Genomic DNA, 16,930 nt, shown 5'->3' with positions numbered 1-16,930 from the left:
CAGAGGCCCAGAGGACATCACCTGAGCTCCAGTCACCAGAGGTAAGTGAAAGTGAGTGGGGTGGGGTCATGGGGGGGTAGTGGCAGTCATGAGGGGGGGTTCAGTATCTGGCAGCAGTCTCATGCTCAGACACAATCTCCATTTATTTTTTCTGAAAAATACAGGGATAAGTATGCGGAGGAGATTCACAGGGACAGAGGTTTATTGCAAGCTCTGTTCCTGCAAGGGATTTTTGAAAAATCTTGGTGAAAATTCCTAAATTTTAAATGCAAATTTAGTTGGAAATATCACACTAATTTTTTTAAATGTGGATTGTAGCAAATAGAGCCCGTAATCTTCACACTGGTGTCTTTAACAATAATTTGATTCATTTTTATAATAGTATCCAATATAGAAATCAGTAGTCAGGAATACAGAGACTACATCATGAGGCTGAATCTGAGCCAGATGCATCTGGGGCCACTTTTTCATGTATGCATGGTAACCTAATTAATGACTCATGCTAATTAAAATATTTACCTGTGAATGATGAATAACTGTGTGTCTTCATGTAGAATTCTGTCCTGTCTGCTGTATTTCTGTTTGCAGTTTGCAGTCACCATCATTAGTATTGGCACTTGCACCCACTCCATGTGTAGTTCAAAATGTGCTAAGTTTCTAAACCCTGGATGACACATGATGCTAGATTTAATTTTAAATGCAACTTATTTAATGATTGTAAATATATTTTTAACCAGCCCTAGGTCAGGAAGCCTAGGCCGGTAGTTAAAAATTGGGTGACAGAGAATGGTGGTCCCAACATTTTGCCATTAAATAATCACTAGGCTTTGCCAGTCATGGCTGGTAGAGACATGGAAGAGACTCATAATATAGGGGTTCCCCTCATTTGTTCTTTAAAATGAAGTTTATGAAAAGAGTTATGTACTTATGTATGGCTATTTGGGCTCAGTAACTTATGTTGATTTTGACCATGCCAGCATTCATTATATTGACATGAGAATATCAACATGGTCATGAAGTTAGTTTATAAGGCCAGGGAAATAACTCACCAGATAGGTATTTTTATAATAATAATAATTTTATTTATATAGTGCTTTTCTCCCATAGGACTCAAAGTTGCTTTACAGACATCAGAAAACATGGTACATTGTACAAGGATTTGGTGTTACAAAAAAAATAGAAAACCACACCGAGATAATTAAAATCAACCGAAACCTAGAGAGCATACTGTATTGCGGGGTTGGTGCGGGGTTGGTGCAGACATTTTGGGAAATAACTTCCATGGGTTATATATTCCACCCACAAAGGTACCACATGAGGCAGCCGTCTTGGGCGCACTACGTAGGATTACCCTGGGAGGAATAGGTTACGCCTAGAAGAGATAAGTGTGCCCCCTCTGGTGAGTCTTTTCCTTATCCAGAAGTATAGTTATACCTGGGGGTGTCCAGGTCTAACTATGCTTCTAAGGGATGTAAAGCTTCTTCAGATAGCACCCGATAGGCAGTCATCATGCACCCACATTTGTCCGTGTCTTTAGTACTGGAATCTAGATGATCTCATGGTGGTTCTGCTGCTCACTGAACAAAAATAATATTTGCAGAAAGGTTCATATATAACTGTAATAAAAATTCCACAAAAGTAACTCATCTCCTATGTTACATTTACTTTTATTAAAATGTTTGATTTTTTTAGCATGTTTTTACTATAGATATTATAATGATATATACGTACATATTTGTTTAGTGTTAATACATTTAAAATTAAAAGTAGATTCTATGATAATGTAAGTTAAATTAAATATTATGTTATTATTATCTGCATTCTCATGACCAACTAATGAAGAAGATAAACTGTCATGTGATAATAGCTGGATCCCAGGGAATATAAATAGAACTCCTGTGTAACAGAGACATAGAATGTGACAGTCAACCATCAGTGGTACAATAAAACAAAAAAATACAAGATGGATTGCAAGCCCCATAAGCTCTATCATGTAGATGACTTTGATTCAAGAAGTCTTCTGGATACTTATTTTTCTGATAAAGCAAAAGTTATTTTTGGAGATGATTCCTTGAAATTTCCCATGGAGAAGCGTCACCATCTATTCAGCATGGGTATGTGTACTATATTTTATCTCACTGCCTAGGTTACATTATTTCTATGTTACTGTAGGTGCATTTGTTAAAGTAAGGAAACAGCTTTTACATTTGTTTCTTTTCAATTAGTTCTGAATGTAATGGAATGGCTACAAAGACAGAACCTGTCTGCATACATGATAAGGTGCATACACACGGTACGATATATATGAACGATATGAATGATAACAATATATATCGTTCATATCATTCATTTCTATGCAGTGAATGACCAACGATGCACGTTCCTGCATGTACTATAATGATATCTATGATCATCCGTACATGCAGGCCAACTTGCACGATATTGTCAACTGTGCCTGTTCACAGAAAGATATCTTTCAAGTCATTGGTGGTACAGATCGTACTGTGGGCCTGATTCAGACCCAGACGCTATGCTGCGCTCGCTCGCATTGAGCGATTTTTCACAATGTGCGCATGCGTATGAGTTGCAATGCGTGTGCGCGAATCAATCATTGCGATGGAAAAGTGCTCGTCTGTAGCCCGCAGTCGGGGCGCTATTTTGAGTGACAGAAAGTGCTCTTTGTGGGTGGTAACAGGGGAAGGTGCTTGAAAATGGGGGTGTGGATGTGGGAACTCAGGCGTGCCCGACCATCAGAATGGCGTTTAATGGGTGTGCATAATTAGCAAAGTAACGTCATTATACACGTGACTCGGTTGTATTTTTACCAGAACTGCTCGCAAAGTTGTGCTGGGAAAAGGCTACCACAAGCACTGCGAGCAGTTCCGATGGCTCTCGATGTTCCCGATTAATCCTACAACTGCCGGAGATGACGTGTGTTGTGAGTGGCAAAGGGGTGTCTATATACATGTGCAAGCGCATAGTGCGGCCACTCGCTATTACTTAGTGGGTGGCTTTAAATCAGTGCGGCTATTTAAATCAGTGCGAGCACCTGATTTAAATAGCTGGCCACTTTTAGCCAGCGAGCGGACGCAAATAGCGTCCGGGTCTGAATCAGGCCCTGTGTGTATGCAGCATTACAGGGATATGACATTTTTCATAGGTTAAGAAGATGCAGTGTATGTGAGAATGGCTTGACGGAGTCTGTGTAATGATTGCCTTATGACATGGACTGGATCACTTAATGGGTGCATGCAGACATGGCTGCAGCTGGATTTTTTTGCCAAGTCGTGCCCGCCCCATTATTATTATTATTATTATTATTATCATTCTGCAATTTTCAGCCTATTAAGTTTCCCACTTGCAGCTGCATCATTTCGTCTCAGTGGGTCTACAGACGCACCATCAAAGCTTTACACCAGCCCTATGCCGGTGCATTTTCGCCATCTGAACATGGTGTCCAGTGTCAATGCTATTGGAATCAGTATGATTAACCGCCAGACTGTTGGAATCCCGACAGCGGCTGCCCGACATGGGTGAAAATCCTGATCATCCCTAAGGTAAGTATAGACTAACTTAATTCCCTCCCCTAACCCTAACCCTCCCTTAGGGGTGCCTAACCCTAACCTTCCCCCCAGTGCCTAACCCTAATCCCCCCTCTAAGTGCCTAAACTTAACCCCCCTTCCCTGCCGCCTAAACCCAAGTCCCCCTGGGGGTGCCTAACCCTAACCCTCCCTCCCTAATCCTGACACCTGTCATTTAACCCTCATCGGGATAAAGCAGTCGGGAAGCCAGCTGTCGGGATTAGGTCCACCGGCTTCCTGACTGCATACCATGCTATTGTGTCATGAGATGCAGTCATTGTCAACAACACACATGCAACATACCCATATCTGGCTAGCCACCCAAAAGTTACATCCTAGGAATGCCCATTGAAATACACAGTTCTTGGGTCCCAATTTGTTCTATGACTTCAATCACTACCCATCAGGATGGATGTGCAATGGTACTTGGAAGCATGCAGTAAATCATTGACTGCTAGCATCCAACATCACCACTGCATCCAAAATCACAATAGTATTCAATAACAAACATGATAAAGTGATGTCTGATGAATTGTACTTGACTGTGCATCAATTGTTATCACCGATGAATGTATAACTGTGCAATTGATTTCTTAAATGAGCACCTGATATAAATACCTCTAGTTGGTAATGAGTCCTATCAATGAGTCCAGTGTGTGCATTCAGCATAGACCAGGGAGTGTACACCTGCTGTCTCATGGTATGATAATCACATGATTATCTGGTAAGGATAGGTGATAAGCAGTGTTCATTTTATCAGTTAAAATTTAATTTTTTTTAGGACTAAATTGTAATGAGAGAGCTTGTTTGATGTTTATTGTTCATGAAACATATTTTTAAAAAGTAAGATCATTGATACACACATTATTGTAAGGCAGTAATGTTCTAGAAATCCGATCTTTGCATCAAAATAGGACATAGCTGCTAGCCAAATACATGCCTTCAATCTAATTAAATTATACTGTTAAATATTATTGTTATTGTGCAAATCTGAAGAAAGGGCTGTAAAATACAAATTTTAACAAAGAGTTAACTCCAGTAAAATATTAAATAATTACTATATAGTGGACTAGAGACCTATGGGTATATTTACTAAGAATCATGTCTGTCCAAGTTAGCATTCCCATGAGAGCATATCTAGCTACTTGGAGGCTCCTGAAAATTGGGTGACACTCCTAGCTCATATGTGCCCATAAGTGAGGGCAAGTCTCTCCACCACCACCTGCACACCCTCTCCCCAAATCCCACTGCACTCAAGTGAAAGTGGGTGGTCTTGGGGATAAAAGATGCAATTCAAACCCAATCACATCACAGTAGCTCTGTCCCTGCTTTTCTGTGCCAGAAATTTTGGAATTGAACAGCAGGGGTGGAGCCATGATAACGCAAGCATGTTGCCATGCCCCCACACTGTACACCATTGTCACCACCACCATGTGATGCTAGAAAATCAGCAAGTATGCATAAGAGTTACCCCTGATTTTCAAACATGGAAATTTATAGTACTAAAGGCAAACACAGGTGTAGAAACACAAATCTGTCTGCAAAATATTCCTAAACACGCAAACAAAAGTCAACACACCACCAAACCAACTCATAAGTACTTTCCATAGAGAAGAATAGAACATGGGCATTTACCTAGAATTGTGTCAAAGGACAAAAAGCTTAAATAGACCCCCTCCTCAGCAGCGTGTTGTGCGGGAGCACTGCACATATCAGTCTGAACTGCTGAATGCTTCTATATTGTATATTGTAGTGAAACGGTTAAAATTTTTTAAAGAAAAGCAGGATTGGTTCCCAATGCCAAAAGCATAACTAGCACTGGACCTCTGAGACTGCTCTGGAACAGGAAAATTGGGGGAAAACCAATGTGGGGTTTCTCTATTTTTCCTTTAACCAGCACTGGCTGAACCAGCTGGGGTAGTAATGACACAGCAGGGGGGCTCCAGCTTGTTGTCCCCATGACAAACCATTCTCCAGCCCCAAATTGGTCAGCTCAGGGCTCACAAACCTGGTAGAGACTCACAAAAAATGTGTTTACTTTAACCTTAGCCATGATTTGAGTCTGTCTGCTCTTAGCCAACCAGCAGCCATTGTCATAGTAACCAGCCGCTGATTGGCTAAGAGCAGCTTTATACAGTATATTGGTCTGTGGACTTTGGGTAAGTATTTTTTTTTATTTACTGAAGACCAGATTGTACTGGACACGATGACCGACCAGAGCCTGGGAGTAGGTAATCATTTAGTGTGAGTACGGGTGAGTGTGACTAAGGATGAGTGTGTGTGTATTGTAGTTTCCTAAATATTTTTCAGTTTTGGGGAAGGAAAATTATGTGGAAGGGGAACCCCATGCTCTATGTCACTCTGCTGTGTCATTACAACCCCAGCTGGTTCAGCCACATAGTTTTTTTCGCTGATTGTCCTGTACCAGAACACGCTCAGAGATTCAGGTCTGGTTATGCTTTTGGAGAAAGGGTCCCCACACAAATTTGTTTAAATTTTAACCCTTTCTCTACAGTATACAATACATAAGTATTGCACAGATAACACTGATCTTTGCAGTGTTTTTTCTAAAAATGCACCTCACAGCAGGGGTGCCTTTAGAGAGAAGGGGGCCGTGTGCATCCCCTGACATGGGCCCCCTCCTGTCACTCTACAGGCCACCACAGAATCAATAGACTCAGGGCACTAGAGTGTGCCCAGGGTCTATTGCACATTCACTGATAGCCATGGCAAAGGCATAGCGCCATTTTCCTGGCTAACTCCTCACAGCACATGTGCATAATGCCAGAAAAATGGCCGTAGCAGCGTTACTCTATAGAGGTAAGTTTTACAAAGTATGGGTGCGGGCCACCCTGGACCTGGAGGCCTGTGTGACCCGCGCACCTTGCATCCATTATAGATACGCCCCTGCCTCACAGGCAGATCTTATATTTCAGTCCAAATACGACTAAACACACACTTGCAAATAAAATTCCATACACCATTGTAAAACATGATTCAGTCAAACACTATTCTTAATAAATGTGAGTTTGATTGGGAAAAACACACTTGTTTCTCAGAGATGCAAAATGTGTTTAAGACTCGACCAATTGTTAGTAAATTCACCCCCCTCTTTTAAATATAAATATGCATGAAAGTTTATTATCCAGAAGTCAGAGTTGTTTCTATTCAATACAGACACAGGAAAAATAGATCACATGTGATATAAAGATGGATATTTCCACATTCATCATACATGTGATATAAAGATATAAAGATGGCTTTTTGGTTGAGTCCACATCCCTCATACATTTAAGAAGTAATATGACTGTTGTGCTGCTGTTGTGTATCTATAACATCACATTACGGAACGATGTTTACAATATTTATATAACATATTGCACATTTAATCATCACAATCTTTCTCTGCAGGTAAAATGAATGGAGATATTTTATTTGACATTAGTTTTGGCCCCTTAATTCACCATCTCCATTCAGCCTGCAACTTTTTCAGAGACATCTATTTACTGAGGTTCAATGAGAAATGCATTATGGAGCTGAACAGATGGCTGAACACACGTACAGGAGCATTTGATTGGAATCACGCAACATCATATGTTACAGCATTAGAAGGAAACAGGTTGAGTATCTGTATCACTGTCAGTATATAATGATCCTGGTCAATACTTCACTCACCAAAACTATGACAAGGAATGCACATGGTGTGACACATTTGTAATAGTGTACAGACAATGGCCCTGATTCTGTGTCACATGCTACTGTATGTCGAATGCAGTTGAGCAATTTTGTTTTCTATGCATGCATCTAAGTCGCACTGTGCTTGCATCCTAATATATATGGGTGTATTGTTCTTGCACCCACCTATTTAGCAGCCTTTTACGTCCTTGTACTGCATACAAATAAAACAAAACGGTAAATAGAGAAAACATTCAAAGTAGGGGTGTGCACCGGCAACTTTTCGTGTTTTGTGTTTTGGTTTTGGATCTGGATCTTTCTTCGTGTTTTGGATCTGGATTGGTTTTGCCAAAACCACCCTTCCGTGTTTTGGGTTCTGGGTTTTGTGTTTTGGATCTGTATTTTTTTGAAAAAAAGCATAAAAACAGCTAAAATCACAGAATTTGTAGGTTTTTCTGCTCCTATGCTATTATTAACCTCAATAACCTTAATTTCCACTCATTTCCAGTCTATTCTGAACACCTCACACCTCACAATAGTGTTTTTATGTCCAAAAGGTTGCACCAAGGTAGCTGGATGACTATGCTAAGCGACACGAGTGGGCGGCACAAACACGTGACCCATCTAGGCGTGATACTGCAGTGGCAGACAGGATGGCAGTTTGAAAAACTAGGCCCCAAACTGTACATAATGCAAAGAAAAAAAAGAGGTGCAAGATGGAATTGTCCTTGGGCCCTCCCACCCACCCTTATGTTGTATAAACAGGACATGCACACTTTAACAAACCAATCATTTCAGCGCCAGGGTCTGCCACACAACTGTGGCTGAAATGATTGGTTCGTTTGGGCCCCCACAAAACAAGCTGGCAATTAATCTGTCCCTGCACAAACTGGCTCTACGGAGGCAAGATGTCATCCTCATCCTCCTCATCCACCGATTCCTCACCCTCTTCAGTGTGTACATCCTCATCCTCACAAAGTATTAACTCGTCCCCACTTGAATCCACCACCACAGGTCCCTCTGTACGTTCTGGAGGCTGGTCTCCCTGGAAGAGCTGATAATTCATTTTGATGAACATCATCTTCTCCACATTCTGTGGAAGCAACCTCCTACGCCTTTCGCTGACAAGGTTCCCGGCAGCACTAAACACTCTTTCGGTGTACACACTGGAGGGGGGGCAACTCAGGTAAAATAGAGCCAGTTTGTACAGGGGCCTCCAAATTGCCTCTTTTTCCAGCCAGTACAGGTATGGACTGTCCGACATGCCTACTTGGATGCTGTCACTGATGTAATCCTCCACCATTCTGTCAATGGTGACAGTATCATATGCAGTGACAGTAGATATATCAGAAATTGTTGCCAGGTCCTTCAGTCCAGACCAGATGTCCAAACTTGGTCCTGCCTGCCCTGCATCACCGCCAGTGGGTTGCTTAGGATACCTAAGTTTTTTCCTGGCAGCCCCAGTTGCGGGAGAAAATGAAGAAGGAGCTGTTGACGTGTCACGTTCCGCTTCAGCTGACAGTGTGTTCACCAGCAGGTCTTTGCACCTCTGCATGCTTGTGTCGGCCGGAAAGAGAGACACCACATAGGCCAGAAATTTTTCGGGCCACCCAAAGCGTCTCCTGCACGCCCCTGTCGCTTTTCAGAAAATTCTGCACCACCAAGTTTATTGTGTGAGCAAAACATGGGACATGCTGGAATTTGCCCAGATGTAATGCCCGCACAATATTGGTGGCGTTGTCAGATATCACAAATCCCCAGGAGAGTCTAAGTGGGGTAAGCCACTGGGCGATGATTTCCCTCAGTTTCTCTAAGAGGTTGTCGGCGGTGTGCCTCTTACTGAAACCGGTGATACACAGCGTAGCCTGCCTTGGAACGAGCTGGCGTTTCTGAGATGCTGCGACTGGTGACGCTGCTGCTGTTGCTGCGTAAGGTGATACATCTACCCAGTGGGCTGTCACAGTCATATAGTTCTTAGTCTGCCCTGTTCCACTTGTCCATATGTCCGTGGTTAAGTGGACATTGGGTACAACGGCATTTTTCAGGACACTGAGGTCACTTTTTCTGACGTTTCTGTACAGTCTCGGTATCACCTGCCTAGTGAAGTGGAATCTAGACGGGATTTGGAACCAGGGACACACCACCTCCATCAATTGTCTAAATCCCACTGCACTAATGGCGGATACCGGACGCACGTCTAACACCAACATAGCAGTCAAGGCCTCAGTTATACGTTTTGCTTCAGGATGACTGCTGTCGTACTTCATCCTCCTCGCTAAGGACTGTTGGAGGGTCAATTGTTTAGTAAAAGTAGTGGTGTTCCTACTTCCTCTCTGGGATGATGAATGACTCCCAGCAGCAGCAACAGCAGCAGCAGCAGCAGGAGGCGTAGCAATGCAGGATCCTCCAGAGGAATCAGGGATAGGAGAGTCAGTCATGCCAGTGACATGGCCTGCAGGACTACTTCCGATCCTGACTAAGGAGGAAATTGACGAGGAGGGAGTTGACGGTGTGGTTTGCAGGCGCTTGGATACAACAGGACAACGGGATTTAGGTGTCCCTGGACTGCTTACGGTCTTAGCCAAAGTTTCTGAACTTGACAGTAACTTATTATGAACGCGCTGCAGGTGCCGTATAAGGGAGGATGTTCCTAGGTGGTTAACGTCCCTACCCCTACTTATTCCACCTTTACATAAGGTACATATGGCAAGACAGGTGTTGTCTGGATTTGGATAGAAATATTGCCAGACCAAAGAGGTGGAATGTTTGGTCTTCTGCCCAGGCATGACCGTGATGGGCTTTTTCATCCCACGGACAACAACTGTCTCCCCCGGAGCCTGATTTAAACAAACCACATCACCATCAGAATCCTCCTCGCCAACTTCCTCCTCAGCGCCAGCTACACCAGTATCCTCATCCTGTTGTACTTCAACAGTGACATCTTCAATTTGCATATCAGCAAGTGGACTGTGGGTGCTCCTTTCAGCACTTGCAGGGGGCGTGCAAATGGTAGAAAGAGCCACCTCTTCCCGTCCAGTGCTGGGAAGGTCAGGCATCGCAACCACCACCACTCTTGGACTCTCCTTGGGGATTTGTGATATCTTCTTAGAACGCACAGTTCTTCGCTGTGCTTTTGCCAGCTTAACTCTTTTGATTTTTTTAGTGGGAGGAGGGCTTCCATCGTCATGTGAAGCTGAACCACTAGTCATGAACATAGGGAAAGACCTTAGCCGTTCCTTGCCACTCCGTGTCATAAATGGCATATTGGCAAGTTTACGTTTCTCTTCAGATGATTTAACTGTTTTTTTTAAGGTCATTTTCCTGAACTTTGTCATTTGGGATTGTATGTGCCCTCTACTATGACATTGGGCATCGTCCTTGGCAGACGACGTTGATGGCATGTTATCGTCTATGTCATGACTAGTGGCAGCAGCTTCAGCACTAGGAGAAAGTGGTTCTTGATCTTTCCCTATTTTATTTTTATCAGAGAAAGTTTTGGTCCTCCATTTACGTTATATTGATTTGATATATATGTGCGGCTAAGGCGCACACAAACACAGAAAATATTTTTTTATTTTTGCTGGAGAGTAGTGCACTTTGTGGGGTACACCACCCTTTAAAAAATGAGCCAGCCGGCTCTTTACTTATGGGACACAGGTGCACGCTTGGCACTACTTTGTTGATGCACGTGCAGCCACAGTGCACACAATTCACAAACACAGAAAATATTTTATATTTTGTTTGGAGTGCACTTTGAGGGTTACAGCACCCTTTAACGGACAAGCCAGATGGCCCTTTACTTATGACACAGGCGCACGCTTGGCACTACTTTGTTGATGCACGTGCGGCTACTGTGCACACAATTCACAAACCCTTGAAAAAAATATATATTTTTTTTGCACTTGGGGGGAGCACCCCTGACGGACAGAGCACCCCCTGGACAACACTACAGCACCCCTTTAGGACTGGGACACTGCACAGGACTTTGGAGTGGACACAGCCCCTATGGACAACAGCAGCACAGTGCAGCACAGCACAACACTACACTACACTACACAGCCCAGCCAGCCATAACTCCCACCCTCCCTCTTCACTGTCCACAGCCGAGTGAGAAAATGGCGCCGACGGTGGTACCTTATATAGGATCCAAAACCTGCGAGACCCGGAAGGCGGGATGATGACGTTTTGCCTCGATTTCAGATCCGAGTCAGGCGGGAAAATTTGAGCCTGACTCGGATCGGCCTCGGATCGGGGGGGCTCGGATTTCAGAAATCCGAATCCGCTCACCCCATTATATATATATATATATACATACACACACACACACACACACACACACACACACACATATACAGGTGTAGTCACCCATATCCAAAATGCTTGGGACAAGGGGTGTTTTGGATATCGGAATATTCCGTTTTTTGGAATAATTGCATACCATAATGAAATGTCTTGGAATTGGGACCCAAATCTAAACACAGAATGCATTTACTTTATACACACAGCCTGCAGGTCATTTTATACAATATTTTTAATAATTTTGAGCATCAAAAAAGTTTGTGTACATACATGAAATTCATTTATGTTTCATATACACCATATACACACAGCCAGAAGGTTATTTTATACTGTATTTAATAATTTTGTGCTTTAAATAAAGTTTGTGTACATTGAACCATTAGAAAGCAAAGGTTTGAATATTCCGTATTTCGGAATATTCGGATATGGGAGACTCAACCTGTATAATATATATATATATATATATATATATATATATATACATATATTTAAAGGAATGCAATTTCCTAAGTATAATTAAAAGGAATGTAATTTCAAGAGAGCAAAAAAAAAATCTCTAGTCCCATAAAAATTTTTGGGTGTAGTTCAAAGTCCAGTAGCTCCTTTCCCATGAAAAATCATGGGCAATAAGAGAATTTCGGCGAGATATCAAAAACAATTAAATGGATATGTTTTATCAATATTCATACAATTTACAGGCTTATCCTGAGACTAAACATAATTTCCAAATTCTGGCGTCAGCAGAGTAAATAGCACATTGATTTAAGGATAACCAAGTTCATGACAGGAGCTCTATACAGAGCAATTTTATTAACACAACCACATCTATGGTATTTCCACATTTATATGCCTTCTCTCTACCTGCATTGAGTTTAAACCAATGTGCTGTATTATACATTAGAATCGTGATTTCTGCAGTTAAATCATTCATAAACACAATGTGGTAATTTTGTGTCATCCACCATGGATAAGGTAAGTAAAAAATCGCAGCACCACTACCACTGCATCACATCTACTTTTCTGCAACTTAATTTAACATAGGTTGCACAATGAGAGTACAATTGGGTGTTCTAGTGCTGAGGAAGAAAGTAAACAATGCTTCTGCTGCAGACCGGGAAGCGCCAGGGCACGCTGTTGTTTACAACATAGCAGCGTGTCCCCAATGGGCTTCAGTGCTGTGATAGAGCATGGAGAGGAGGAATGTACCTGACCACTGACTAGATGTCAGCGGGGAAAGTGTAATGTGGTTAGTGCTTTCTGATACCAGTGGGCGATCAGCCGTGCACAGCTGACACTGCCTCCTTCCTGTCCTGGACGTACGTTTCGCCTGTCAGCTTTCTCAGCAGGGAGCCAGGTCAGTGTCCTTGATTGTCTAGACTTAAATAGGCTACAATATGTGAAACACCCCTTCCATCACATGGGGCAGTGTCTAACACATGTTCATGTTTAGTGATCGTTGTCCAATTAAAGTTACCTAATTTGCATAGATTGCTAAATGGATATATTCCTCCTAATTCATTCAGGAGTGTGATTAAATGATTCACAGCTGATAGCGGTTTTACACTCAAAGTTGCCCTCATTCTTCTAGAAGAAAAACACACAAAGAGGGGAGGAGAAACCAAATTATTTGGACAGTATATCCTCCCTTTCTGTATGTAAAATGTTAGAATTAATGTCATGGGCAAACATTCAAGTGTCCATTATTACATCTTAGTCAGCATCATAAAGGTTCCAAGATATTTCAAGAAGACACTTATTATTTCTGGTAAAAAAAAAAAATTACATTTCTTTGATACATCATTATCTTATGGTTCTTATAATTGGACATTTTACTTAAATGTGAATCACAACAAATTAGAACAAATTAGATCCTGACCTATTATTCAAATAGGATAGAAACAGGTAAGAGATTACAAAAGAAGGACATTTTCTGTGCATGGTGGTATTTATATCCCTTAGCAGAATAAATGAGTAATAATTAGTATTCCTTAGGAGTATATTATTAAATGAACATCACAATTCCACAAGTTCGCTGTGCATTACATAATACTGTTACACATAAGCCCATATATTGTGTCCGCTTGCTATGCAATGGTGAAGCAGGTCCTCCTGCAGTTTTATTGTATAGCAACCGTCAAAAAATGATATTGCATCTGTTTGCTGTCTTACTGCTGTGTAATAATACAGCAGGTCATCCTGTATACTATAGCGGCAGAGCAAATCCCCTGCTATGTTTAATCAAACTGGGGCAGTATGGAAATATATATAAATATTCAAATGTGTTGCTAGCTAGCGTATTGTGTAACAGTCTGACATCTAGGGATCCATCTACATGCTATGGGGGTATTCAATTAGGCTGCAAAATGTCAGAATCGGCGATAAATTATCGCAGATGATGTAATTTTTGCCTATTTGAAATATCCCCGTATTCAAATACATTGATTTTTTGCTGGTGCAAAAAGTCAATGATAAAAAAATGGGGATACATTTTCACCAACTTTTTGCCGGCGAAAAAAGTGCATCAAAAAAAGTTTAAAAAAATTTGGGACACCCCAAAAAAATTAAGTTTCATTTTGGGGGTTAAAAAAAAAATAGGGGAACAAACTGCCAAACTATCTAAATTAATTCAGGTCAGGTCCCCATGTATGCGCAGGTGTTTTCTTCATTGCGGGGATAAGCGACAGGTGCATTTTTGCAGAATTTTTTAAAATAACTTTAGGAAAAAAATGCTTTCCCCCATTTTCATGTACCCCAAATTTGATAGGAATAGTTATTTCCCCCCCCAAAAAAAATCTAAGTGCTATTCTTCACGACTTCTTCATAGCTGCAAAAATGCACCTGCCGCTGCTATTACAAACCCAGACTTCCTTCAGCAGGCAAAAATGGGGGTACCCATAGTGATCCCCCATGTCTGGACATATTTAATGGAGTGACAGCCACATTTCCTGAAAATTCCCTTTTTATTTCATAGATCCAAATTCGCCGGGTCCCATTTTCGATAATTTTAAATTGAATACGGGGATAAAGCGGGCACGCATCCGATACGTTATCCCTGGAAAAGCTGCGATGCAGAGCAAAAAGTCCAGCACGGACTTTTCACTCCGAAATTGAAGACGGCTCTATGTTGGTATCATGAGGTTGGATCTGTTAAATGAATATTCCTATTTTATCACAATAACTCATCACCCTCTTTATATATCATATTCATATCTCATATTCTGAATGTTAGGTATTTAGCGATCTTTTAACCTGAAAACAAACCCATGCTGAAAACATGTAGAATTATGTTTTAAAGTGATTGTCTCCAGGGACAGTGTAAGAATAAATGGGGAGTTTTGAAACCTTCCAAACAGTTTCTCAAATGAAAAATCAGAGCTTGCAGACATCAAATCCTCCTCAGACCCTGGACAAGCTAACAAAGCATCAAAAAAAGAGGTTTCATTAGTAGTGGATACAGGTGAAGCACTTCTGCAACAAATGCGTTTCGAACTGAAGCAAGGTTTTCCTCAGGACTGTCAACACTTCACTCACCACTTGGTGATCAATTGTACTGTCCACTTGTCTCCAATACTGAAGCAGCAGTGACTTTTTATACATGGGTCTCTGTGAATTTTTGGTCTCCAGAAATATGTCTGCCATTTACAGTTAAGGTTAATTCACCTGACACTAAAACGTGATAAAGACTTTGTTTAGCAACTGCCCCTCAGTAGTATGAACATGCTCAGAATTCTACCTATAATACTGAATGCTATTCTCAGTCTCATTTGTTTGTTTGTCTCTGTGAGTGTTTAGGTCTGTATTCCATATTTGTGTGTACCAGGAAACCATATGTATTAATTGTTTCATTTAATTAAAAATCCCACAAAATGAACACACATGTTCAGTGTCATCGCATGACTAGTCACATTCACATGTCTATCTGAGCATTCAGCTTCCCAAACTACCCAACTACTCCATGCAGAACATACACACTGATTTCTTTTCAAAGTTTTTCATAGAAACACGCGTTTGACTCCAACATTTTTACACATTTCTATATGACAATTTTTGTGTTTGTGTTTTTTCAGTAACCAATGTGAGGATAAAGAAATAAGGTTGAAGGCAGCAATAAAAGACATAGTGAAATGTGATATGGAAAAAGAAAATATCACCGATACGGTGGTGCTACCACAAGCCAACTGTGTAATTAGTGCCTGGCTGCTGGATGTCATCAGCACAGACCATGAAGATTACCTCAGAAATCTGAGGAAAATCTTAAAGTTGCTAAAACCTGGAGGATGCCTGATATTACTTGGAACCTTAAATGCAACTTATTACATGATTGGGCAGGAGAGGTTCAATTTGTACAAATATGATGAGAATTATGCAAAAACAGTCCTCACTGAAGAAGGATTTATTATTGATCACTGTGATGTACTCATGAAAAATTTTCTGAGTGATCTTGTTGATTCTGAGGGAACTGTATTCATTACAGCTCACAAAGGAAACTAAAGCTCCGTATACACAGAGCGATTTTAATGCACAATTTGAACGATAATGATATTGTTCATATGATTATCGTTCAAACCATTATTTTTTTGCTCCCTACCAGCCTGCCAATGACCAGCGATGAGCAGGTATGTATGGACGATAGCGATTTTGTCCATTTGCCATGCATGCTGGCCAAACTTCTCGATATCAAGCAGGTTACTATAGGAACCTGCGATCATTGAACGCAGGTTGCTATAGTTGCTGGTAAGTTGGTGGTGTGCTGGATGATCGATATCGATCATCCTGCACACCAGGGAGGGGGCAGGACAATCGTTATCGCTGACTGATCATCACGTGTGTATGGGCAAATAGGCTGGGAAACTGATTAGATATCAGATATTCATGTGAATTTGCCAATGTTAAACCTAAATTAAATAATTGCATATAAATTGTCAAATAATACTGGATTAATATGATCTCATTATGGATATTTACAAATACGTTAATTTTAACATTTGATGTAGCTTTGGTTGATTAAAACATATTAGTTAATTTTGTCACCTGTGAGTGGTTTTTATAGAATTGAGAACCACACATATAATAAATATGCCCACAATGTAATCACTTCTTCCTATATTTTATTTATATGAAGTGTTCTAGTTGTATTGCTTTGTATAGGGGCCCATTGTGGGAGTGATCTACATGACCAGCAACATTACACAGACTGGTGGTAACAGCACCTTCACCCACCACTCACACCAATGTCACTGTGTACCTTGTGCACAGACTGCTATGTAGTCAATCCTATACAAGTGACCACGGGCCCAAAGCACCTCTCCCCCACCCTCTACAGATTGCTGGGCAATTGCTGGGTCCCTTTACTGTTAAAATATATTTCTTTAAA

At 41.2% G+C, this 16,930-nt stretch overlaps 1 protein-coding gene across 1 annotated transcript; it reads left to right on the top strand.

Annotated features, from left to right (window-relative positions):
• The first annotated feature begins 1,963 nt into the window (after window positions 1–1,963).
• LOC148509639 (nicotinamide N-methyltransferase-like) lies at window positions 1,964–16,047 on the top strand. The gene is made up of 3 exons (XM_088442923.1): window positions 1,964–2,114; window positions 6,994–7,201; window positions 15,624–16,047. The coding sequence occupies exons 1-3, from the start codon at window positions 1,964–1,966 to the stop codon at window positions 16,045–16,047; spliced, it is 783 nt and encodes a 260-aa protein (XP_088299049.1).
• The last annotated feature ends 883 nt before the right edge of the window (window positions 16,048–16,930 follow it).

Source organism: Taudactylus pleione, unplaced genomic scaffold, assembly GCF_031769625.1.
Source record: "Taudactylus pleione unplaced genomic scaffold, aTauple2 ptg000318l, whole genome shotgun sequence".
Taxonomy (NCBI): domain Eukaryota; kingdom Metazoa; phylum Chordata; class Amphibia; order Anura; family Myobatrachidae; genus Taudactylus; species Taudactylus pleione.
The sequence above is the reverse complement of the archived record's forward strand: the minus strand, read 5'-3'. Positions and strand labels throughout refer to the sequence as shown.

Coding starts and splice junctions, on each gene's coding strand:
- LOC148509639 (XM_088442923.1), top strand. CDS start 1,964: ATGGATTGCAAGCCCCATAAGCTCTATCATGTAGATGACTTTGATTCA. Junction 2,115..6,993: donor TCACCATCTATTCAGCATGG/GTATGTGTACTA, acceptor CTTTCTCTGCAG/GTAAAATGAATGGAGATATT. Junction 7,202..15,623: donor ACAGCATTAGAAGGAAACAG/GTTGAGTATCTG, acceptor GTGTTTTTTCAG/TAACCAATGTGAGGATAAAG.